Source organism: Sapajus apella, unplaced genomic scaffold, assembly GCF_009761245.1.
Source record: "Sapajus apella isolate SASKATOON/1434 unplaced genomic scaffold, GSC_monkey_1.0 scaffold76, whole genome shotgun sequence".
NCBI lineage: Eukaryota > Metazoa > Chordata > Mammalia > Primates > Cebidae > Sapajus > Sapajus apella.
Window position 1 is genome coordinate 7,456,890 of NW_022437016.1, and position 25,232 is coordinate 7,482,121.

At 42.3% G+C, this 25,232-nt stretch overlaps 2 protein-coding genes across 5 annotated transcripts in view; one reads left to right on the forward strand and one right to left on the reverse strand.

The window, feature by feature from the left end:
• Nucleotides 1–922: 922 nt before the first annotated feature.
• NDUFA8 (NADH:ubiquinone oxidoreductase subunit A8) lies at nucleotides 923–16,348 on the reverse strand. The gene is made up of 4 exons (XM_032251516.1): nucleotides 16,162–16,348; nucleotides 9,282–9,445; nucleotides 5,496–5,661; nucleotides 923–1,243 (listed from the first exon to the last, which is right to left on the reverse strand). The coding sequence occupies exons 1-4, from the start codon at nucleotides 16,210–16,212 to the stop codon at nucleotides 1,106–1,108; spliced, it is 519 nt and encodes a 172-aa protein (XP_032107407.1). The 5' UTR covers nucleotides 16,213–16,348; the 3' UTR covers nucleotides 923–1,105.
• Nucleotides 16,349–16,421: 73 nt separating this feature from the next.
• MORN5 (MORN repeat containing 5) overlaps nucleotides 16,422–25,232 on the forward strand; it is a 38,885-nt gene continuing 30,074 nt past the window's right edge. The window contains exons 1-2 of one of the 4 annotated variants that reach the window (XM_032251521.1): nucleotides 16,422–16,554; nucleotides 23,163–23,310. In XM_032251521.1, coding sequence (XP_032107412.1) covers nucleotides 16,508–16,554; nucleotides 23,163–23,310 — 195 coding nt within the window. In that variant the 5' untranslated portion in view covers nucleotides 16,422–16,507. The remainder of the gene's footprint in view (nucleotides 16,555–23,162; nucleotides 23,311–25,232) is intronic. The other 3 variants (XM_032251520.1, XM_032251518.1, XM_032251517.1) reach the window with 3 other exon arrangements.

A 25,232-nucleotide genomic window follows, 5' to 3' on the forward strand; every position in this document is an offset into this window, starting at 1 on the left:
CCTGCACCTCATCTGTCTAGTACCTCACGGCAATCTCCCCACTTAGAAAATCTTGAATGAGCTCGAAGGGCCTTTACAAAGACTCTTGTCCAACTGCTTCACTTTTTAGAGTGCTGCAAAGAGGTAGCCAAGGCCCAGGGAATTGAAAAGACTTTCACAGTATATGCAATTTAAAGCCATAACCAGAAGGCATAAAATAACCCAGTCAGATGTAGAGGAAACAGCCTAGCAGTGAAAAAGGATTGAATGAAAGGGGTAAACAGACATAATAGTGCTTTGAACCAAAGAGCTTTATAAACACTTGTGGTTTTAACCTGCCCAGGAGGTAGATAAGCATGTGCCCTTTAGTTTGTCCTCAAATTCAACCTCTCACAAGAGGTTAAGGAACACACCCAAGGTTGGAATTGACACTCAGACCTCCAGACTTCCTGGCTTTGGAGCTGGAAGTTCAGCCTCCACCTCCCTCGTCTATCAGGAAAAACATCTGGGTTATAATGCTTGAGGATGGGATATCAAGGGGAAGTGGTGGAAGTTCGGTTCTTCAAGAAACTTTGAGCAACACTGCATAAGACCCTGCTAGGAACCCCTCCCATTCTCCGAGTCACGCCTCAAATAAGTTTCTGCACTTCTATCCTGGAGGCTCCCCTTGTATGACCTTTAGGGAAATCTTTTTGCCTAAGATGTTGCATGGAAGGAAAGAGAGCTGAGACTTCAAAATGTGTGAACACAGAAACACCCCGAGGAAAGCTGCCTCTCCTTCACACAGCCACTTCTCCCTGTTCTAACAGGGATTCCCAGCCACAGGAGTGCCTACTTAACTTAAAGCAAGGCAAGAGGAACAGGCAGGACTACAAGAAGAAAAAGCAAGGGAAGTCATCTTTAAAGGCCAAAAGGTCACATAAAACATAATAAAATACAACTGTTTCCTTTAAAAATTTTAATGGACAGGAAATGGTATAGAATAACTGCCAAGTCACATAAATTAACTTTTTTGTTAATGTTTGTGATCCCGGAAAGAACACACTATCAGTCGATGCAAACTGCTTGGGCGTTTTCATCAGTCGTTGTCTGGGCACATGACTGAGTGTGAGCCATGGACCCAACTTTACCTGGTCCAGAAAGCAAAGCGGCTGCCATATAAGGCAGGCTTCAGCTTTCCATCGTACTCAGGCTTCGGCTCTGGTCTTGGTCTTGAGTGATAGGGATTCTCTGGTAAAGGCCGATCTGTTTTCACTTTGGTGACCTGGGAAGGGTGAATAGGGCAAAGGCAAAGTTGAAAGCTCGGGTGGAGGAATCTATAACCATCAATGCGCCTCCTGGTGTCTCCCCCATTGCTCCCACTGCCGCCAACTGCTCCCTGACTTAAATCCCCAGCAAATCACATTCAGACTTATTTAATCCTAACAGTAAAGCCTACTTTATATCATTCCATGTGGTAGAAATTAGGGATACAGAAGAAAACAACATATACACTGTCCTCAAGGGGATCACAGTCTAGTGAGGGAGAAAGCCAAGAATAACCACCAAGATTTCCCAATTACCCCATGCCTGACGGCAATGATGGACACAGGAACTGACTGCTCTAGGAGCACGGATTGTGCACATCTAACCCATCCTGAAGGCTGGGGGTTTGGACTATTGTTGAGGAGGTAAGACTCAGCTTAAAGTCTGAACAGGAGCCAGTCAGAAAGACAAGGGGGGAAAAGACATTCCAGGTAAACTGTCACATGGAGATAGACAGATATGTCTTCAGAATCGCTGAAGCAAAGGCTGCATGAAGAATGGAGGGAGACGAAGCATTTCACCAAGCACTTATTGTTAGAAATGATGTTGAGCACATTATTCAATTCCATTTTCACACTCTTATGAGGTCATTCTGCAGGGGCTCACTGAGGCCACCCAGATAATAGTGGAAGAAAGAGTACACAAAGCCAGATATGCCTACTCCAAAGCCTGTGCTTAATACCACACTACAGTGGTAGACAGGCCAGATAAAAGGTATTAAATGATAAGCAAAGGTGTTTGCGTTTTAACCTGATGGTTAACAGGTGCCACTGAAGCAGGGTAGTAACTAAATTCCATCTCTGTTGGCTGCAAAGTGTAAAAGCTAGAGAGAGGCAAGACTCAAACTGGGAAGCTGAGCCAATAAGCCAGGAGAGTGGTGAAGTACTAAAATACAACAGGGAGAGATAATTTACACTCACAGTACCCCTGATGGCCACAGGAATCTCAACTGGAAAGCCAGCAGAAACTGCTGTCATTTTAAAGATAAAGAAATAGGCCCAGGGAAGAAGACATAAAGGCCACCATTGTCAGCAGTCTTCTGATTATTCCTCTACTGATCTGACCTGTTAAGTCACCTCATGTAAGATGACCAGATTAATCTTTCTACATGTATATATTCAGAAACCATTTGCTGGGAACAGAGCTTTCAGGTATAGAATCACACAATTATTATTATAACTACCTTATGAGGCATTATTATCTCTAGTTCACAGATGAAGACCAGGGAGGCTGGCATGCCTAAGATAAAGATACACAGTAATGTCAAAGCTAAAGCTGGAACCTAAGTCTTCAAGTCTACTAGTTTTGTTTGCTTGCTTTTGAAAGTTTTCACACCTCCCTGTCATATTTAGAGATGGTTATTAATGATCCACTCATGGTTCTTTAGTATATGTGAAGCTCTTTTAAGGAATTAAAGACATTTATGAAATTGGCTGGGCACGGTGGCTCATGCCTGTAATCTCAACGCACTGGGATCCTGAGGCAGGCGGATCACTTGAGGTCAGAGTTCAAAACCAGCCCAGGACACATGGTGAAACCCCATCTCTACTAAAAATACAAAAATTAGCCTGGCGTGGTGGCAGGCACCTGTAATCCCAGCTACTCAGGAGGCTGACGCAGGAGAATTGCTTGTACTTGGGAGGCAGAGGTTGTGGTGAGCAGAGTTTGTGCCACTGTACTCCAGCCTAGGCAACAGAGCAAGACTCCACCTCAAAGAAAAAAAAGGAAAAAAAAAAAAGATATTGATGAAATAAATCTAGAAAAATGTTTCTCAAACTTAGAGAACCCTTTTTGAGGAAAGAACAAAAAAGCAGCTTCCTCTTCTGTACCATCCCTTAAAAAAAAAAAAAAAAAAAAAAAAAAAGGAGCGAACCCATGTGATCAAACTAAGTACTGGGTAAATGACTTTGGCCAGCCGACTTATCCTTCAATTTCCTGTCTGCAAAAGGGGGCTATTAGTAGCTCACAGGGTGACTGAGACAAACCAGGATAACATGTGAAAACTACTTGATATATAGTAGTTGCTCCAAAGTTATTTTTAATATTATCAGGATGGTGAGCTTATGGGTGAGAGAGAGCAATTCTGCCTAGGAAAGTCAGAAACTTCAAAAAAGGACATGACATTTGAGGTGAGAGTAGGTGAGTGAGCAGGAATTCACCAAGGGAAGGTACGAGAAAAGGGCAATCCAGGGGAACAGATTGCAGAAGTGAATGAAGCTAAAATATAGGCTTTATGCAGCTGATTATCATATTTCCAGAAAGAAACTGGATACTGAATCTAGGTATAACTAAAACCAATAATCCTCTTAAAGAAACACTTTAATTTTTTTTTTTTGAGATGAGGTTTTACTCTGTCGCCCAGGCTGGAGTGCAGTGGCACAATCTTGGCTCACTGCAACCTCTACCTCCCAGGCTCAAGCCATCCTCCCACCTCAGCCTCTCAGGTAGCTGGGACTATAGAAACACACCACACATCCGACTAATTTTTTGTATTTTTGGTAGAGACAGGGTTTTGCCATGTTGCCCAGGCTGGTCTTGAACTCCTGAGCTCAAATGATCCTCCTGCCTCAGCCTCCCAAAGTGTTAAAATTGCAGGTGTGAGCCATGGCACCTGGCCAAGAAATGCACTTTTGAAAGAGTTAGGATAATTTTTTTAAAATCTTACAGAGTTTTAAAAAATGTTAATACAAAGATTCAAGAATAAATATGCTTTCTAACTAGCATGACTTGTTATTTCTCCTTTTATAAGAGTCAGAAATGAGAAAAGGTGTTTTTATTTGTTACATTTATAAATTCTACCACTTTCCAACCTAGAATTATCAACTATTTAAAATAATATGTTCAGTACATCAAAATGTACCTGAAAATAATCATGCCAGATACAAATGAAAAAAAAATTGCTACGTTATCACTTAAGACACCAAGCTTATAATCCAACTATTCACAGATGCTATACACAAAGGGAAGGCAACCAGATCAGGCACAGTGATCTGTAATCCCAGCACTTTGGGAGGCTAAGGTGGGAGGATCACTTGAGCCCAGGAGTTCAAGATCAGACTGGGTAACATAGCAAAATCTTGTCTCTACTAAAATACAAAAATTAATCACGCATCGTAGCCTGTACCAGTAGTCCCAGCTACTCAGGAGGCTGAGGTGGAAGAATCACCTGAGCCCAGGAAGTCAAGGCTGCAGAGAGCCGTGATCACACCACGGCATTCCAGCCTGGGAGACAGAGTGAGACCTGAGTTTTTCCTCCACGCCTTACTACCTGTGCTGCCCCAGAGGGAACTGAGGGAGCTGAGACTGAAGAAGCAGGGACAGGTCAGATCATAAAAGGCCTGTATGCCATGTTATAGAGAGGATGCTTTATCTCACCAGCAATTGAGAGTCCCTATACAGTTTTTAAAAACACAGTGACATAAGATTTATTTTCCACACAGGTCACTCTCATTGTGGAGGTGTAACTTAATCCTCAATTCTTTAATTTCAGAGGACACACTGTCTTCTAAAGCCCACATTGATCCACTCTCCCCTTCCGGAAATTCATGTACCCCAGGTTAAGAACTCCTGTCCAAGAATAAGATAACAGCAGCAGGAACGAGAGAATTAAAAAAAAAATCCAGGAGATGCTAATCTATAGGAAGTGACAACTGCATGGAATCAAAAGAGTAGGGAATGAAGAAATTCAGGTTTCTAGCTCTGATGTTTCAACAGATGGTGGTGTCACAACTAAGACAGGAAATATAGGAGAAAAAGAAACACTTTTAAAAACAATTGTAAAACTAAAAGTATGTCATTTTTAGAAAAATCTTAGGTATGTTCCTGAAAAGGCACATACCTCAGCCTGATCCTATTTAACCTATAGCTTAAGCCTGATCCTATTTCCCCAGTGAATTCCACAATAACCTCCACCATGTTTCCAACTGACAGTGTTTCACTAATACTTTATCTTTCTCTACTCTCTTCTGTTCTTTAATTAGCTAATTAACAAAAAACAAATCTGTACATGCTAGAAGGTCTAGTTAAAGAAATATTTCTATTTTTAAAAATTCCTTTCCAGATCATACATAATCACTGCCTAATTAATATGTTTGGTAAATCTGGTAAGTTCTTATATGTATGTGTATTCACAGAGACCCTTTTCTGACCACCTCCTGCCTTTATCCCACCCCTGAGTCAGAGAGTGAGACCTCCAGCAAGAGCCTTTTTACCTTTGACAGCTCTCCCAGGTCAGGCCGCACCCAGCCCAGTTTGTCCAGCACACACTCATCAAACTTTGCCTGCTGTTTGCGACAGTGACGAAATAACTGCTGGCCGGAATAATCAATGCAGGTCCAATATTCTGTAAAAGGCTCTGCACAGTGACGTTTTATCTGCCTGGAAAAGAGGGCTGGGTTAGGAGCAGCTCTTTACAAAACAATGAAAAACAGAAAAGTGAGAAAAAAATAGGTACAGATCTCAAATACAGAGCCTTGCTTTTTGAAAGGTATGGGAGTAAAAATTCTTACCTCACTTATAAGACAACTTCAAGATCCTCAAGGTGAGAACGAGTTAATAAACAAAAAAGATTTCTGAGGTAGAAAACCTAATTTCTTTATGTCGTAGGAAGAAAAGAGTATAGCATAATGCACACATATTTCACTCAGAGAGGAACATCTTACTTGGGGCCTATGTACTCTTCTCATTAGACCCAATTCCTCTAAGGTGTATCAGCTTAGCAAATTTAGAAGAGGAGACATAATTAGATAATGGACATGCTGACAGAAGTCAGAGGTGACTGACAATGGCAAAGGAAGAGACAGAATTATAAAAAACAAATACACAAACTAACAAGAAGATCCTGGGACCATTCAGTATAAAGACAAATTGCACTCCACTCCTCAAAAGCTCTAGGTCCTCATTCTATTAACATATTGAACAAAGCCAGATATTAATCCCTGCCATCAAGAACAAGGTTATACTACATTTGGTGTTCTCTGTTAAGAAGCAGGGTAGCATATAATTCATTCTGTGGCCATCAAAAATGGCTAGAGAAAATGTAACTTCTGGGTATAAAGTTTCAGCTTTTTGCAAAATCCCCCTTTTCATTCAACCCTGGTAGCATGTACGTCCAGCAAGAATAAAATACCATCATTTTATGTAAAAGCCATACTTAAGGCAGTGGAAGAAATTCAGAACACCTCTTTCTCCCAGTGGAATAATAATTTTATTTTTTAAGTGCTTACCTGCCATACTCCAGAAATCTAGCTATAACCTCACATGAATCTTGTTTAATATGGATTAGGAAGGAAGAATCTCAGCGATGGCCTAAAGAAGTATACAGTGAAAAGTCTGCTCTCCACTCCTGCCCAATAAGCCACTCAGTTATCCTCCTGGAGGTCCATGAATGTCACCAGTTTCTTAGGTTTCCCTTCCAGGTGTTCTAAGCACAACCTGCACCCACTTAACTTCTATTCAAAAATCACTTTGGTAGAAAGCTACCATTTCCAAGGGGAATTTTATATTTCTCCAAAATGCTGCAGCAGCAGAAGGGCTGCAAGCCACCTCTCTAGTAGCACGGATCCCTGTTCTGGACCCTTTTCCCCATAACTAACAATTACCTACTAATGCCTACAATCGGTAACTTCAGCAGCGAGAAATTCCTTTATGGAAGCAGTTAGGCACCTTGGGAATTTGTGAAATCCAAACATTCGCCCCTTAAAATGTACTATATCCGGGCCATGGAAAAAATCCTTTGCCAAAGTTGTCTTAGAGAACACAAATTGTTTAGGCTGGATGTGGTGAGAGTCCAAGGCAGTCGGATCACTTGAGGCCAGGAGTTCCTGGCCAACATGGCGAAACCCCATCTCTACTAAAAAATACAAAAATTAGCCAGGTATGGTGGCACACACCTGTAATCCCAGCTACTCAGGTGGCTGAGGCACAAGAATCGCTTGAACCCGGAAGGCAGAGGTTGCAGTGAACCAAGATCACACCACAGCATGACAGCCTGGGTGACAGAGTGAGACTCTGTCTCAAAAAAAAAAAAGTTTAAATAAACACACATACAACCTCACTGGCAATCAAATCAATGCAAATGGAAACATCCAAAAATATTTGCACCTACCAAATATTTAAATACTATGCATACCGGAAGCCAGCACTGAGGACAGCACAAATTGATCCAACATTTAAAAACAAAAGCAATGAAGTTTAAGAGCCATAAATAATGTTCAAAGCCTTTTACAGAATAATCTCACTGTTAGGAAATTTATGCCGAGGAATTAACAGATGAAAAAGATCCATCTGCAAAGGTAATCAATAATGATATTCAATAACAGGAGTTGGTCAGGTATGTATGGTTAGTTTATCTGCTGATGTAATATTATATAATCTTTAAAAATGATGATCATGGCCGGGTGTGGTGGCTCACGCCTGTAATCCCAGCACTTTCGGAGGCCAAGGAAAGTGGATCCTTTGAAGTCGGGAGTTTGAGAGCAGCCTGGCCAACATGGTGAAACCCCATCTCTACTAAAAATAAAAAATAATTAGCTAGGCATGGTGGCGCAGGCCTGTAGATCCAGCTATCCGGGAGGCTCGAGATGCGAGAACTGCTTGAACACAGGAGGCAGAGGTTGCAGTGGGCCAAGATCACACCACTGCACTCCAGCCTGGGCAACAAAGTGAGACAATCTCAAAAAAAAAAAAAAAAAAAAAAAAAAGAAAAAAATAATGATCATGAAGACTATATAGCAACTTCAAAGAATGTTTCCAATCGTGTCAAGTGAAAAATGAATTTCTCCACGTATACATACTACCAGTACAACCACAAAAATATCTTTGCATAGGGAAAAAGACAGCAGAAGCAAGCAAGAAGGCAGGCAGCTACTGTGCTAAGGTATCTAATTTTTTTCTCTAATGTAATTGTAGTGGACATCAGTGGCTTTTGCCTAGCCAGTAGTCATTCCCCATTCTTCTGTAATATCCTTCTAATTTTCCTTTGGGAACAACCCCTCCCTGTCTCTCAGCAATGTGGTTTCGATGAAGCTAAGTCTACTTCCCACTTCAGGCCTGACCAATCAGAGCTTTTTATCTCCTGAAGCACAAATGGTGCAATGATATGTATACAAAGTAAGCCAGCCAGGACAATTAGATTCAGTCCAGGAGCTTCTGCTCACTTCTGGACAAAGGGCACCCTTTGTCTAGGTTTACTAAGCAAGTATTAACAGAATAGCAACTCAGAAGTGACTGGTGGCCATTTTTGCAACAGCAAGGTAAGAGTCTTTCTGAAATGAGGTCAACAGAGAAAACCAGAACCAAGAGATTGTGAGAAGAGGAGAGGCAAAAAGATATCAAGTAGTTGTGAAATTATTTAAGCCCTTGAATCCAGTCCTGCCTGATGCCAGGCCTATTTCTGGACTTTGGAGTTGTAAGAGCCAATTCCCTTTGAATTGACTTTCTCTCCTTTTAAATAGAGTGCTGACTAATATGCTTGTTAAAACATTTTTTCTACAACTATACAATTTAATTTTTTTTACTCAAATTTTTTTCACTCAAGCACAGTGGCCTGCCTAAAACTTAACTCTGATTACAGTTCTCTTTCCATCGTACCTGTGTTCTGTAGTAATGACAACAATCTAGCTAATGCCTCCTTAAAAAGGACTGTGCTAAGTTGCTTTTATGTGCCTTTTCAAATTTTTCACAGCAAAAAGACTTTCTTCTTGCTGTAGCCAAAACGGCCACCAGTCACTTCAAGCTGCTAATCTACGTGCGTACCAAACCTACATAGGTATTATTTTACCCTCTGGAAACTGAGACTCATGGAGATTAAAGAACTTGCCAGATAATAAAAACAAACCCAAAAATAACTATCATCTTTTGAGTGTTTTACCTTGGTCTATCTGATTTCAAAGTCTAGGCACTTCCTACTAAAATCCACATTATTAGCTGGCTGTTCACTTATTCATTTAAATCTTTACGTTTCAACCAAGTAGGCACTTATACCAAAAGATTTTTACCTAAAGAAGTCCAAAGCACACTTGTTGACCAGCTTGCCTTCCTCTAAACACCGCCTCGGGTCTTTCTCTTCCCAGCGGCAGAGCATGAACTCCTTGTTGGGCTTATCACACTGAGCTCCATAGTGATGGGCTGCAGCTTTAAGCACAGCAGAACTGACTTTCACCTGGAAAACGAAGATGGCACAAAAAGACCACAGACTGTGAACCAGAATACCACTTTCTCAACTTTACATCATGCAGGTCAGAATACAGAACAAAAGAGTAGCACTGTTCTGATGTTACTAAGAAGATTAAACACTGTCATAATAATAAATTTTTTTTTTTGAGACAGGGTTTCCCTCCCACTGCCCAGGCTGGAGTGCAGTGGTATGATCTCAGCTCACTGCAACTTCCGCCTCCCAGACTCAAAGGATTCTGCTGCCTCAGCCTCCCAAGTAGCTGGGATTACAGACATGAACCACGTCACCCAGCGATTCTTTACAGTCTGTGGTGATTTAGAGATCATAAAGCTCCTTCATATATATTATTTTCTTCACTTTTACAATAATCTCATGAAGTTGATATTACTATCCCCATTTTTAGAGCAGAAGAAATGGTAGCCCTAATAGAATCTTTAGATATTTATGGTAGAGAGAAAGGGTGTGTGGAGAAGGACAGAGGCTTCTAGGATGCAGGGAAAGGAACCAACTCTGGAATGCTTCACTGAGTTTCTGCTCCTGGAATAAAATTAATAGATATATAACGCTGTGCAAGATGGCTCACAGATGTAACCCCAGCACTTTGGGAGGCCGAAGCAGGCAGATCACTTGAGGTCAGGAGCTCAAGGCCAGCCTGGCCAACATGGTGAAACCCCGTCTCTAGTAAAGACACAAAAAAATTAGCTGGAAGTGGTGGTGTGCACCTGTAATCCCAGCTACTCGGGAGGTTGAGACATGAGAATTGCTTGAACCCAGCAGGCAGAGGTTGCAGTGAGCCAAGATCATGCCACTGAACTCCAGCCTGGGTGACAGAGCAAGACTCTGTCTCAAAAAACAAAAAAAAATTAAATTAATGGATAAATAAAACTCCCAGAGGACTACAGAGTGACAGAAGATGAGGCTGGAAGGGATCACAAAGAGCATCTCATCCATCTAGTAATAGTCCATCTAGTAATAACTAATAATAAAGTATTAAAATCTGCAAATTAAAAAAAAAAATCAGAGCATATCCAAGGTTGCCATCCCTTTACGTCCAGCAGTTTCCCTCAATAGCATTTTAGTGATATTTTCTTGAGAAGATACACAGTGTAGATACAGCCAGCTCAGAGAGAACTGCAAACAGTCAAGGGCTTACTAACAGCTGCTGCAGTTAGTAGGGTCTTGCTGGTCTCTTTTCTGTACTACCTTTTCTTATACCAATAAATACTACGATGTTTTAATTACTGTCACTGAAGAGAATATTTTGTTATCTGGGAGAACCATCCTCCTCATTCTTCCTTTTCAAAACTTTTTTGGCTATTCTTTCAGATGAACACCTTCCCCCAATAATTTGCATTCAAATTGTATTAAATTTAGTTATATATTAAATTAGGGAACAATGGGCACTTTCATAATACTGGGTGTCTGCTCAAATTTCACATCCTCAGAGAGCTTTTCTCTAATCTTCTTATATCAGCTAGCATCAGTGGTCATTCACATGGTCTGGTCTTAGCACTCACATGCTAAGTCTGATCAATTCTTGATATACTTGTTCTTTCCTCTCTGTAAGCACAGTTCCTGTAAGCACCAATTACACTGGTCATTAACATGTTTCTCAATAATTTTAAGAGTTACTGAGTGGTCTGTGTGTGACCACTAGAATATAAGCTCCAAGATGGTAGGGATTTTGTTTTCAACAGAGATCCACTACTGTAAACATGTCAATTCTCTTTAAATTAAGCTATGGTAATTAAATATAGTGTTTACTATGGTACACACCAAGCACCCAAAATAGTGGCCAGCACAAGTAGCTGTTGAACACCCACTCTTAGCTAGAAAATGGGGATACGGTAATTAGAAAACAGATATGAATACATGAATCACATCTTCTCATCCACAACACAATATTTCTCTCCATTATTCATATTCAGGTCATTCTTGTCCTTTGGTTAAAATTACAGTTTCCTTCATTAAAGGGACCTTGAACATTTGTTGTTCATTCCTCAGTATTTTAGCACTTTTGATACTATCTAAATAGGACAGTTTTTCTGTTAGGTTTTCAAACTGTTTACTGTTTGCCTGTACATTCTCTCCAGCCATCTTACTGAACTCCTGTTAGTTCTGATACAAAACTCAAGAGGATTAACAGAAAATATTCCATTTACAAATAAAAACTCTTTCCTTTCTGATACTTTAATTTTTTTCTTCTTATTCTCATTTCCTATTTTATTGCTTTGACCAAACCCTTCAGGACAATACAGATGAAGAGCAATGACAGCAGACAACCTTGCCTTTTTCTAAAATTTAAAGCACAGTTTGGTATAATATTTGCTGTTGGTATCTGGGATAGAGTTGTTTGGATATTCCTTGTTAAGAAAGCTTCTTTCTAATTCTAATTAGTTTTGCTTTGCTGTTGTTTTCTATACCGGAAAAGACTAAAATTTTTAGGCTTCATTTTCATTAATTTATAAATGTAACATAGAGCATTAACCGATTTTGTAAAACTGATCCACTGTATTTCTAGAATAAAATCTAGTCTGTCACAGTGTATTATGCTTTAATACACTTCTGAATTTGATTTGTAAAATTAAAAATTTTTGTGTGACAACAGTCTGTAATTTTATTTTTTATGTATTTTACACAGCTAAGTTATTAATAAAAAGCAAGGAAAGGTGACAGGAATTTCATCTACACACTATAGAAAGAAGAATAAAGCTATGACTATGTCTATTAATAGTGCAACTGTTATAATTATCAAAGCAAAGATAAAATTTTGAGATAAGTGAAATCTGCCATGATGACTCTAATAAATTTATGTTTAAAATCTATAACGATTTCGCATTGAAGTTTTTGAAAATAATGTATTAAGGTAAACTGAGTGGCACACATTTGCTTTATTACCTATAAGCAGCTAGGAGAATAAAAACTAACACTCAAACTTTTTAAAAAGCTTATTTTAATAATTAAGTTAGTTATATTTACTTGTCATATGTCTTAAAATAGCTTTAAGTGGCTGATTCAATTATTCAAATGCCCAAAGCTATGAGGCCAAAAAGCCTGCTGCATTATTTATCTCCTTACAAATGTGGAAGTCTTACCAAAATGAAGACAAACTCACGTCATTGAGCGTATAAAACACCATACCTGTCACAGGAAAACAAAGGAAGACACTCAATCTGTTTTGTAATTGATGAGAAAAAGGAAGGGATGTGCTAGAGGCAACACAGCAAGTCAGTGGCAACCCCAGAACTGGAACACAGAGACCGTGACCTCCAATCAGGCTTCCTCCCATTATATCACCATCACTGAGGTGGATGAACCTGAGATGTCACCATATCCCCTCACCTGCTTCTTCACTAAGACTGATGAATTCCAACAGAAACAACTCCTTTTACAGCTGTTTACCGTGAATACCCTCTCAAATTCATTCAGCTCTCTTTGTCTCACAGAACACAGAATTTCAACCTCTTTTCTCATTTGTTCTCACAACAGCCTCACTGCACAGCAGGGTTACACAGTCTGCAGGTGTGGAAAGTGAGACGAAGTCACCATCTGGAGCCAATCAACCTTCTAGTCCTGTCCTTGCCTCCTTAAACATGCAGAATTGTCATGCTGCAAATCTGACATTGATTCTTCAACCTTCCCTGCCTCCAATATCTAATCTATTGCTAAGTCTGATCAATTCTAGATATTCTTTCCTCTCTGTAAGCACAGTCTCTGTAAGCACCAATTACACTGGGATCATTAACAGCTTTCTCAATAATCTTAAGAGCCACTGCGACCAGTCTCCCTGCTTTTCTTTTCTTCAATCCATTTTTCACAAAGCTGCTAGAGTGATCTTCCTAAATGATAATTCTTACTTTACTCTGCTATTAAATTAGCAACTAAACTCTCATTTGGCCTTAACAGCAGAATAAAGCCTAAACTTCTTAACGTGTATTGACAGGCTTCTGGACCCAAACTATCTTTCCAGCCTTCTCAGCCACAACACTTCAAAAAGGGACTATTTACTATTCTTTCAAAACACTGAACTCTTTGCCGGGCACAGTGGCTCATTCCTGTAATATCAGCACTTTGGGAGGCCAAGGCGGGTGGATCACAAGGTCAGGAGTTCAAGACCAGCCTGGCCAACATGGTGAAGCCCCATCTCTTCTAAAAATACAAAAATTAGCTGGGCATGGTGACGCATGCCTGTAATCCCAGCTACTCAGGAGGCTGAGGCAGGAGAATTGCTTGAACCGAGATCAGGGAGGCAGAGGGTGCAGTGAGCCAAGATCGCACCACTGCACTCCAGCGTGGGCTACAGAGTAAGACTCTGTCACTTTAAAAACAAAAAAACACTGAACTCCTTTTTGGCTCCCTGAATTTTCCCATCTCCTTACTTCTGCTCAGACCCTTCCTAACTTACAAGGATCTTCTCTCCATCTCTGCCCTTAAATGCCATTTAGCCATGCCTCACATTATGCCCCAAAAGTGCTTTCTCTACTCCCTTTATAGCTTCAAATAATTTTAGAGCTCGGGTCACCTCATCTTACAAATAACCATGTCTGTCTCCAAATGCTAAAATCAAGTAATCAAGGTGACTGGCAGGTAGGCCTAGAATTTAGATCCAACTTCAAATCTTCTCTTCTTTGGTTTTTTTGTCCCTCCCTCCCTCCCTCCCTCTCTCTCTCTCTCTCTCTCTCTCTCTCTCTCTCTGTGTGTGTGTGTGTGTGTGTGTGTGTGTGTGTGTGTGTGTGTGTGATGGAGTTTTGCTCTTGTTGCCCACACTGGAGTGCAATGGCGTGATTTCAGTTCACCGCAACCTCCACCTCTCAGGTTCAAGCAATTCTCCTGCCTCAGCCTCCCAAGTAGCTGGGATTACAGGCATGGGCCACCATACCCGATTAATTTTGTATTTTTAGTAGAGATGGGGTTTGACCATGTTGGCCAGGCTGGTCTCGAACTCCTGACCTCATGATCTGCCCGCTTCAGCCTCCCAAGGTGCTGGGATTACAGGCATGAGCCACCACAGCATGTCCAAATCTTCTTTTCTTAAACCACATCTGCCCCCTTTCACAGTATTTAATCACATCTGTCTTGTATAGTTATTTAATTATCTGTATGTTCATTCAATTGTGTGAACCCTAAAGGCAAATTTATTCCAGATGTATCAGTTGTATGAAGTAGAACCTCAGATGTTGGTTGAACCAAATAAAAACTGCAACAAAAAATACAGCAACTCAGGATTAACCCAGGGGTGGAGGGGGATGACAAAAGACTGGTGGCCACATGGCAGTTCCCCTCTGCCACCTCAGAGTACATGTCGCTTTAATATCATAAAGTCCCTGAACATAGCTAATAATTTCTTCCTCTGAGGAAAATAGCAGTTGCCACTCTCACAGGCATCTAAGACAAAACGAAGCACGGCAGGTAAAACACTTACCGTAGAGCCTAGTATAGCGTTTCTAGCACATCATTTCTAGTCTTGGCCTTCTTCTCTTTAATATAGCCTGTTCTACTATCCAGCCCTGCCATGACACTCCCCTGCCTTAAAACCTTCCACCTCTTCCTACCACCTCCCTTACTGGATAAAGTCCAAACTGTTTGGTCTGACCTTGTGGAAGCTACTTCCAAGTCCTATCTCAGCCCAAGTTGCTTCTCCAGGCTCAGCACCTGCTGCTTCTCACCACCACTGGCGTCACATCAAACTGTACTTGGCTCCCTAAACACACCAGTTCTGTTAGGCCTTCCCATTCTTTTGAGCTTTCACCCATAATATACTGGAAAGGCATTGGTTTTAAAATCAGACCTGGGTTCACTTCCAGTTCTACTACTTACGTGCTCCGTGACCCTGGGCAAATCATTTCTACTCTCGGGGCCTAATTCTTTATTTATAATATGTTAAGATCAATTGTGTATATCCTACCTTATAGTGTTGCTGAGAGGATTCAATGAATTAATGCATAGAAAGAAATTAGCAGCATGCCTGGAATCTAGAAAGGGCTTGATCATGTCAGCTATAATTAGTAGGGTGTGTTTCTACTTCACTTCTTACAGCACTAACTACACTGTGCTGTGATTGCCCCTTTATGTGTCTGTCTCCCTACTAGATTGTAAACTCCAGGAAAGCAGGAAGTATATGTCTTCCAGCATTATGGGCACATGTTAATTACTCAAATGATATCTCTTGAATAAACGAATGCTTTAAATGAATCCTGTTACCAAACACCTTCCCATGGCTGTGAGTAGATGCACGCTCGAATACCATCTCATTTTCCCGCGACCTCCTTGCCCCACTATGCACTCTGGACCGGTGACACCACTTTAAGGTAGGTGAAGGTCTCCCTCGACTGTGAGCACCTAGGGCTGTATACTCACTTCGCATGCAAGTTTAAGGATTAAGCCACATAAGCTAAGTAAAATGACTCTGGTTGGTGCTTAATAAAAAGTATCACTATTATTCACGGAAGGGGAAGCAGGTCGCTGTGGAGGGCGAAAGGGGGAGAATCCTAGGGCCACTGCAGGATGTGACAGGGTGAGGTGGAGAGGAGAGGCAACTCCCAAAGCTGCGGAGGGGACCTCCGGGGGTCGACCTGTATATGTGCTGGGGACTGCGGAGGAGGGCCCGGGGCCCAGGGTCCGCTGAGCACAAGCGGGGCTGGGCCCAGGCCCGAGAAGCCGCAACCCCATGTCTCCCTTGCCTGTCCTCCGGACAGCCTCACCTCTTCCACTTTCAGCTCCTCTAGAGTGGGCAGCTCCACTATCCCCGGCATGACTGCTGCAGCCCTGACCCCGACGAGGAGCCCTCAGCCGAGTCGCCCCCGTCTCCTTGAACTCCCCTTTCGACCGCCGAGCGCCACACGGCACCTGCGCATGCGCAGCCGGCAACACGCAGGCGCACTGCTCTACCCTACTGAGAACGAGGGAGCGTGCGCAATACCAAGAAGCTTGCCGTCTCCGTGGGGGCGGGGCTTCGATTCGGCTCCGCCCACCCCTCCTAGTTGTCATAGTGATGCCATATCCACTGAGACTCCGGATCCTAACAGCTGGAAGCTAAAAACAGCCGCCATGGAGTACACAGGGAGCAAATATATCGGGGAATATGTAGATGGGAGGTAAGGGCCTCATTTGATTCACTCACTAGACCTTGAATAGCTGTGGCTTCTTCGAAACACCTTGTACCAGGCACTTTCGCAAACTTGCCCGAGTAATTTTCTCAGGGACCATATCTAATAAACAGCAAAGCTGAGATGCATTCATTCCGTATATACTCTGTGTATGTGTATGCTCTCTGCCAGTTTTAGATATAGGAATAAGAATATTTAAAATGTCAAGATCCTTGCTCTTATGGAGTTTATAATCCAGTTGGAGATGTATTGCCAATAAACAAATAAGTGATAAAATAATTACAGATAGTGGTAAATGCTATGAAAACAAACACAAAGATTGGGGAAGAGAGACTGTGGCCAATCATAGTTGCCTCCCTCCAGGAGTTCACAGTTCACAGTCTAGGGATTATTATAGAGGATTATATACAAAAGTCACTGTAGTGGACTAGTGGTAAAAACAATTCAACAGGTTTATTTATTTATTTATTTATTGTTTTTGTTTTGTTTTGAAACAAGATCTCACTCTGTTGCCCTGACTGGAGTGCAGTGGCCTGTTCACTGCTTACAGCAGCCTTGACTCCCTAGGCTCAAACATTCTTCCCACCTCAGCCTCCCAAGTAGCTAGGACTTCAGGTGTGCACCACTACCCCCAGCTAATTTTTAAATGCCTTTTGTAGAGACCAGGTCTTGCTGTGTTGTCCAAGCTGGTCTCGTACTCCTGGTCTCAAGTGATCCTCTTGCATAAGCCACCATGCTCAGCAATTCAACAATGTTGGGTGGTTACTGAGTACCAGGTCCTGGAATTGACTCTGGGCACAATCCCTGAAATCCTCAGAAAGTTCATCCAAACGTGGTGGGGCAAGTAGACATAAGAGATAATTGCAATTCATTGTGGTAAGAGCTGTGGTAGAGAGAAGCAGAGGAACACAGAAGTGGCCACTCTTTCTTGCCAACCACCCTGGATGAAGAAAGCGGAATCTCTGTTTTTATAGTTGAGGAAACTAAGGCTGGACAACATGAAGTGGTTTGCCAATCTAGTGCTAGTTGTCAGGACTGTAAAGCACTCCCACCTGAGCCCTGTATTCACAAGTTGGTGGACTTCAGGGGCATTTTGAGTTCATAGGAAAAAGGGATCTGTGGTCTGGGCAGGGATAGGGGATAGATTCCTAGAAGAAGGTGGTAGGGATGCTGTGAGATGCTATCTCTAATCCTTATATCAGTCTTGCAAGGAATATGTTATTATCTTTCTGGGTAAGAAAGGTGACCTTTACAGGGCTTGAGACACTTGTCCTAATTAGCAGGTAAGTGGCAGAGGTGCTTGCTGTGTGCCCCATCTCACTATTCAGTGAGATCGTTCAGGCTGACCTTGCAAATGAAGGAACAGAAGTTAAGAGAAGCAAAATGACTTGCCCGCCATTATGGATACACAACTAGGAGGTAATGGAGTCAGGATTTGAACCCAATCCTCTGTCCAAACCACGTTCTTACTTTTCACAAGGCTCTGCTACAGTGAAGGTGGTAAAATTTTAGCAGATAGATATGGGGTATTGGACATTTTAATACAAAAAGTTGAGAAACTACATTAATTTTCAATGGGCTGTGTATGCGTGAGAGAGAAGCACACAGACGAGGTAAGAAGGAAGACATTCAACCATTTGCCTTTGGCCTTCTGTGTATTTTTCATTGGGTTTGTATATCATATTAGCCATGTCCATGCTTCTGTCCCTAGGAATTTGGGTTTTGCTTGGGGTTGTTTGGTACCTCTGTAACCATAATAGGGATTCCCAGACCTGAACAGAACTTCCCAACTTCCCATAACTAGCAAGAAGTCAGCAGTTTTTCACTTGTTATACTTATTTTCATAAGTTGGACATGTGTTCGATGTTGATTTTGTTCTTTTTAACAACAGTTAACTAGAGTTCTATTTGGGGCATCTCAAATTTCAGCATGTAAGAAAGAGAGACAACATAGTAGAGGAAAAAAGTCTTCAGCATGAGACAGGTCTGGGCTCAACTCTGCCACTTGCTTCTTGTTTAATTAACCATCCACACCTCAGTTTCCTCATCTGAAAAATGGGAAGGCAATGCTGAATGTTCAGCAGCAGTGTTCTGAGGAATACATCATGATCATATATAGATGTTATTTATATATGGTAGACAGTAGATTTTTTTTAATTTGGGGAGGGGATATTTTCCTTTTGGAGCTTAAATGAATAGAATAACTTCTCTATACAGTAGGAAGTTGATATCTAACATTTGATTTAAAAAGCCTATATAAACTCCCCACAGCTGATGGGAATGTCAAAAAGGTACAACTGCTTTGGAAAAGTTTGGCAGTTTCTTAAAAAGTTAAACCACCATTCTACTCATAGGTATTTACCCCAGAAATGAAAGTGTTTATCTATACACAGACATGTATACAAGTATTCATAGCAACCTTTATAATAATCAAAACTAGAAACAAACTGAAATGTCATCAATAGGGGAATGAAGAAACTAATTGTGGTATATCCATTCATTGGAATACTACTCAGCAATAAAAAGGAGTGAACTATCAGTACACAGAACAACATGAATGAATCTCAAAAAAATTATGCTAAGTGAAAGAAGCCAGACAAAGAAAGAGTAGATACTGTATGATTCCATTTATGTCAAATTCTAGAAAATGCAAATCTATGGTGACAGAAAGCATGTCAGTGGTTGCCTAGAGATGAGGATTGTGGGCAGGGGCAAGGAGGAAGTGTCACAGAAGGGCATGCAGAAACTTTTGGGGGAATAGATATGTTGTCTTGACTGTGATGATGGTTTCCCAGGTGGATGATAAAATATATCAAACTGTATATTTTAAACATATGGCTTATTGTATGCCAATTACACTTCAATAAATCTGCTTTAAAAAAAAAACTTGAAAGAGACACGATTTCCCCGTACCATGTGTGAATATTAAAAAAATTAAAAGTTAATGTAGGATCCATCTGACCTCAATATCACAGTTTCTTTGGAGTAGTCACACAATTGAGTTCTAGATAACTCCATTGCAAAGCACCACAAGGTAAGTGCCAAAAAGACCTACAGACACAGGGGAGGAAGGAATGCCACTAGCACTTGTGTAGCAACTACTGTGCTGTAAGTGGCTTTGCCTGCATCTTCTCTTCACAGGGACTCTTTAAGATAGATATCATCATCTTGTTTTACAGATGGGAAAAACTAAGGCTCAGAGGAATTATATAACTTGCCCAAAGTCACCTAGTTAGCATTTGGCAAAGCAGATATTAAAACCCAGGTCTGTCAGACTCCAAAGCCCATGTGCTTCCTACAGTAGAGCCCTGCTGCTGGGCCTCTTCAGAGGACACATACAGATGGAGCCATCCTTAAAGGCTTCATGGAAGAGATAACATTTGAAATGGGCCTTGAAGGTTGGGTAGGATTTAGGTGATTGGAGATGCAAGGTGAAGAATGTTTCTAAGCAGAGGGCATGTATAAACTAGAGCGGGCAGTCCAGTTTGTGAGGAGAGCAGGTTGTGCCAGGAGGAGCCATGCGAGGGGAAGTTGGACAGGCAGTCTGTACTCTGGCAAAAAAATGTCAATACCATGCACAATTCTGGAGGTGGAAGAACCACTGATAGACGCTTGGTAGAGCCAAGCATCAGGAAATAAAACTTATTTCATCTGTGTATCTCTCCTCATGGTGCATATATGTGGTAGGGACTCAGTAAATGTTGGCTGAATGAATGATAAGTTGTTTTTGTTTTTTGAGACAGGGTCTCACTCTGTCATCCCGGCTGGAGTGCACTGGTGCAGTCTTGGCTCACTGCAACGTCTACCACCTCTGTTCCCCCCACTTCCTCCCCACAGACTCAAGCGATCCTCCCACCTCAGCCTCCCAAGTAGCTGGGACCACAGACATGCACGACCATGCCCAGCTAATCTGATAGGTATTTGAGATCTGGTAATCATATCCTTATTATGGATTGAAGTCTTCATTATAAAGTGGCTTTTTTCTTCTTTTTAACTTACTTTGAATTTACAAGGCAGGCTTTTCACCTTGAATGAATTTTTTTAAATGGAAGAGAAGGAAGGAAAAAAAGGAAGGGAAGGAGAGAGAGAGGAAAGGATAAAAAGAAGGAGGGAGGAGAAGGAGAGAGGGAGGGAGAGAGAGGAGGGAGGCAGGATAAGTATAGATGGGGAGATCAAATCAGAGCTCATTGCAGTTGTCCCAATAAGAGGCAGCAGAACCCTGGGCCAAGGCAGAGGCAGTGGAGCTACAGGAAAGAAAAATGCAGGAGAAATTTGGGGATTTTACTGCTAGGAGTTGGCAGCTGATTGGCTCCAGTCCTGTCCAGAGATGACTTACAGCCCCAGCCCAGGGCCCAGCTCCTGGCCTTGAACCAGAGGATTCTGATAGCATTCATGGAAGTAGAGAGCTCTAAGGAGGTGCTGCTTAGGGGAGGAGGGGATGAGTTCTGTATTAGGCGAGTTGGAGATGTCTGTGAGAGGTCTGAATAGTGATGTCCAGTTCGAAGTAAGAAAAAGGGTTGAGTCTGACTTCAGAGAAGGGTGTGGAACTTTAATATGGAGGCAGTGCTTAGAAATGATAGATGTGAGCTCGAGCAAAAAGTAGCAGAGGGAAGAAGAGGGGTTCTTCCTTCCCCCCATGTCTGACACTAGAGCAAAAGCGAAATCGTTTTCAAGTTCTTGCTCTATGCCAGGCATTCCGCTATGGTTTCACAGCCATCATCTCACTGAGCTATCTCAACAAATTTGTCGTCCATTCTGTTCACTCACTGGTCTTTCTATTTCCTTCATTCTTTACTCAGGAGACATTTATGAAGCACCTGCTTAGTGGTTCTAGGAGCTGAGGATACCAAGGTCTTCCTTTAAAGAAGTTTTAATTCAATGCAGGAGCTAAGATATCTAATTACGATACAAGGTAGAAAGTGTTATGCATCCCAACAGAGGTACTAGCAAAAGCCTAAAGAAGATCAGAGTTAGGAGAGGCCTTCAGCTTGTGGGAGGAATGGACAAGGAATGAATGAAAACATATTTATTAAGCACTCACTATATGTCAGGCCCTTTACTGGGAAAATCATTATATGTTATCTGGATTAATGCCAGCCATTTCACCCATAAAGGAACTGGCCAGCCCAGTGCGGTGGCTCACACCTGTAATCCCAACACTTTGGGAGGCTGAGGCAGGATCACTTGAGCTCAAGAGTTTGAGATCAGCCTGGGCAACACAGAGAAACCCTGTCTCTACAAAAAAAAAAAAATCTTTAAACCAGCTGGGTGTGATGGGGTACCCTGTGGTCCCAGCTACTTGGGAGGCTGAGGGGGGAGGATCACTTGAGTTCAGGTGATTAAAGCTGCATTGAGCCATGATTGCACCACTGCACTCCAGCCTGGGAGACAGAGTGAGACCCTGTCTTGAAAAAAACAAAACACAAAACAAAGAAACTAATCAACTTATCAAGCTGGTGTCCCCGCCTTGTTCTCCTGTATGGACCTGTCTTCCTCCTGCACAGCACTTACCACATATTGTATAATTGCTTAGTTGTGTCCCCCAAAGACAGGGACTGCATCTACCTTGATCGCTGTTGAATCTATATTGTATTCAGCAGGTTGGACCATCAGCATAGTCCCTGACAAAATGTAGGTGCTCTGTAAATATTTGTTAGGAAGGAAAGAAGGGAAGGAAGGAAAGAAGGAAGAGAAGGAAGGGAGGGAGGCACAAGCAAAGAGGTTTGGGGAAGTATATTTATTAGTCCGTTCTCACACTGCTATAATGACATACCCAAGACTGGGTAATCTATAAAGGAAAGAGGTTTAATGGACTTACAGTTCCACATGTCTGGGAAGGCCTCACAATCATGGTGGAAGGCAAAGGGGGAACAAAGTCACATCTTACATGGCAGCAGGCAAGAGAGCATGTTAAGGGGAATTTCCCTTTATAAAACCATCAGATCTCATGAGATTTGTTCACTATCACAAGAACAGAACAGGAAAAAGCCACCCACATCATTCAATTACCTCCCACCTGGTCCCCCCATGACATGTGGGGATTATGGGAGCTACAATTCAAGATGAGATTTGGGTGGGGACACAGCCAAACCATATCAGTATCCAAGATAATATATTTATAAAATGGTGAAGTAAGATTCAAACTCTTATCTCCTATCTCTAAATTTCATATTTTTCCAAATATTCCACTGGTGGCATAATAGGCAAGGATGGGTTGGTCATGGGGGAACAGATAAATTACAGAACCAGCTGCCAGAAAACCTGGGCTCTAGTCTCCACAGCTTTTACTGTGTGGCTTTGGACACATATCTACACTCTCTGGGCCTACCAACGGGATGTATTTCAGGGGGCAGTGAGAACTCCAAGGTGAGGGTGAGCCCCTAGGTGAAGGGGAGAATGAACAGACCAAACTCTACTCCCCTCTTTTCATTTTTGAGCTTTTGAGGGAAACAAAACAAAAATTTTGTTTGCAGCAGAGTACTGCTGGGACGATAAGGACGAGGATGATGAGCATGGGGCTCCTGCTGGCTCTGTCCCTGCCAGCCCCGACGCTCCGGCTGTCACAAAGAGCTCAATGATTTCCCCGTGTCTTTACAGGATGGAGGGCAAAGCCAAGTACATCCTCCCTACTGAAACAGTATATGTTGGGGAAATGAAGGACGGCATGTTTCATGGTGAAGGAACCCTGTACTACCCCAACGGGAGCCAATACGATGCTGTTTGGGAAAACGGATTGGCCATAAAGGTGATCACTGGGGGGGGATAGGCTGTGGAGGAGAAATCCTCAGGCAGGAAGAGCCCCATCCTCCCTGTCTGGTGCCCACCTCCTTCCATTCCCTCTCTTCTCTTTGCTTCTCCCTCCACATTTTTGTTGTTGTTGTTATTGTTTTGTTGTTGTTTGTTTGTTTGAGAATGAGTCTCACTGTGTCACCCAGGGCAGAGGTGCAGAGGCACAGTCTCGGCTCACCACAACCTCCACCTCCTGGGTTCAAGCTCTTCTCTTGCCTCAGCCTCCGGAGTATCTGGGATTACAGGTGTGCGCCACCTTGCCCAACTAATTTCTCCCAGCTTCTGGATCTCCCAGGGCTCTAGATCCCTCTCCCTCTAGATCTGGAAGGACCTGTGGAGAAGCCATGATGAGTTTGCATCTGTTACACCCCTTACTGCCTGATACTGGGCCCACAACTTCACCTCCCTGAGACTTCTTCACCCATCAACTTGGAACAGTAGTTGCATTAGTGACCTATTGGTGCTGTAACAAATGACCACAAATTTAGTCTAACATCAGCACAAATGTATTGTCTTACAGTTCTGAGGCTCAGAAGTCTGAAATAGGTCAGCCAGCCTGCATTCCTTCCAGAGGCTCTATGGGAAAATCTGTCTTCTTGCCTTCTCCTGCTTCTAGAGGCTGCCTGCATTCCTTGGCTCATGGCCACACATCACTCCGACCTCTGTTTTCATCATCACATCACCCTCCGTCCCTCTGCTTTCATCATCATCTCGTCTTCTCTCACCCCAACCTTACTACTTCCCTCTCATAGGGACCTTGTAATTATATTTGGCACACCCAGATATTCCAAATAATCTTCCCACTTCAGGATCTCTCATTTAGTTATATCTGCAAAGTCCCTCTTTCCATGTAAGGTAGCATATTCACAAGTTGCAGCAGACAGGGACATCTACGGGGGACCATTACTCAGCCTCCCACAATAGTACAAGGCACCTCCTAGGATGGTCATAAGAGTAAATAAGGCAGTATACACAAACACCAAGTTCCTGGCACATAGAAGCACTTGATAAGTGTTAGCTCTTCCTACCACCACCGCTGCTGCTATCATTATAATTTACCTAATGCAAGGATTCTTAACCTGGTATTTGTGGGTCATGAATAGAATCCGAGGGGTCACTAAAACCTCTTGATTTATATAGAAACGTTTCTGTGTAAAGGAGACTAAGTTTTTCTCCAGGAAAATTATCTATAGTTTTTATCAGCTTCACTAAGAGCATGTTGGGGCCTGACTCATGACCTAAAAAAGTTAAGAAATGCTCCTTGTTTTATAGCTTGGAGAATCTAAGCCCCAGGAAGGGGATGTGACTTACCCGAGGTCACACAGAGAATTAATAGTATCACTGGAATTTCCACCCAGGTTTCCTGATGTCCAGGCCAATGCAATTTCTACATCCTGAGGCTTCCTTTAGCACTAAGGCAGCAAAAGCAGAATGTATGTGTTTGGACAAAGGGCCATGGCTGATGGCTCTGACCTTTCCAGCTATGATAATAATAAAAGAATAATAACATTTGTTGAGTGCTTATTTTGTGTCAGTGTGTCAGTCAGGGATCTTCAGAGAAACGGAACTGATAGGATATATAGAGATGTATGGAAAGAGATTTAGATCAGGGATGGGCTCACAAGATGATGGAGGCTAAGAAGCCTCCCAGTTTTCCCTCTGCAAGTTGGAAGCCCAGGAAAGCTGTTAGTGAGTTTCAGTCCAAACCCAAGGGCCTCAACTGGGGGGGGGGGGGGGGGGGGTGGTCAATGATTTAAGTCGAAGTCAGAGTTCAAAGGCCCAAGAACCAGGAATGTGGATGTCCAAGGGCAAGAGAAGGTGGATGTTGCAGTGCAAGCAGAATGAGTGAATTGGTGCTTCCTCTCCCTTTTTGTTCTA

Coding starts and splice junctions, on each gene's coding strand:
- NDUFA8 (XM_032251516.1), bottom strand. CDS start 16,212: ATGCCGGGGATAGTGGAGCTGCCCACTCTAGAGGAGCTGAAAGTGGAA. Junction 9,446..16,161: donor AGGAGCTGAAAGTGGAAGAG/GTGAGGCTGTCC, acceptor TTCGTTTTCCAG/GTGAAAGTCAGTTCTGCTGT. Junction 5,662..9,281: donor TGTGCTTTGGACTTCTTTAG/GTAAAAATCTTT, acceptor CCTCTTTTCCAG/GCAGATAAAACGTCACTGTG.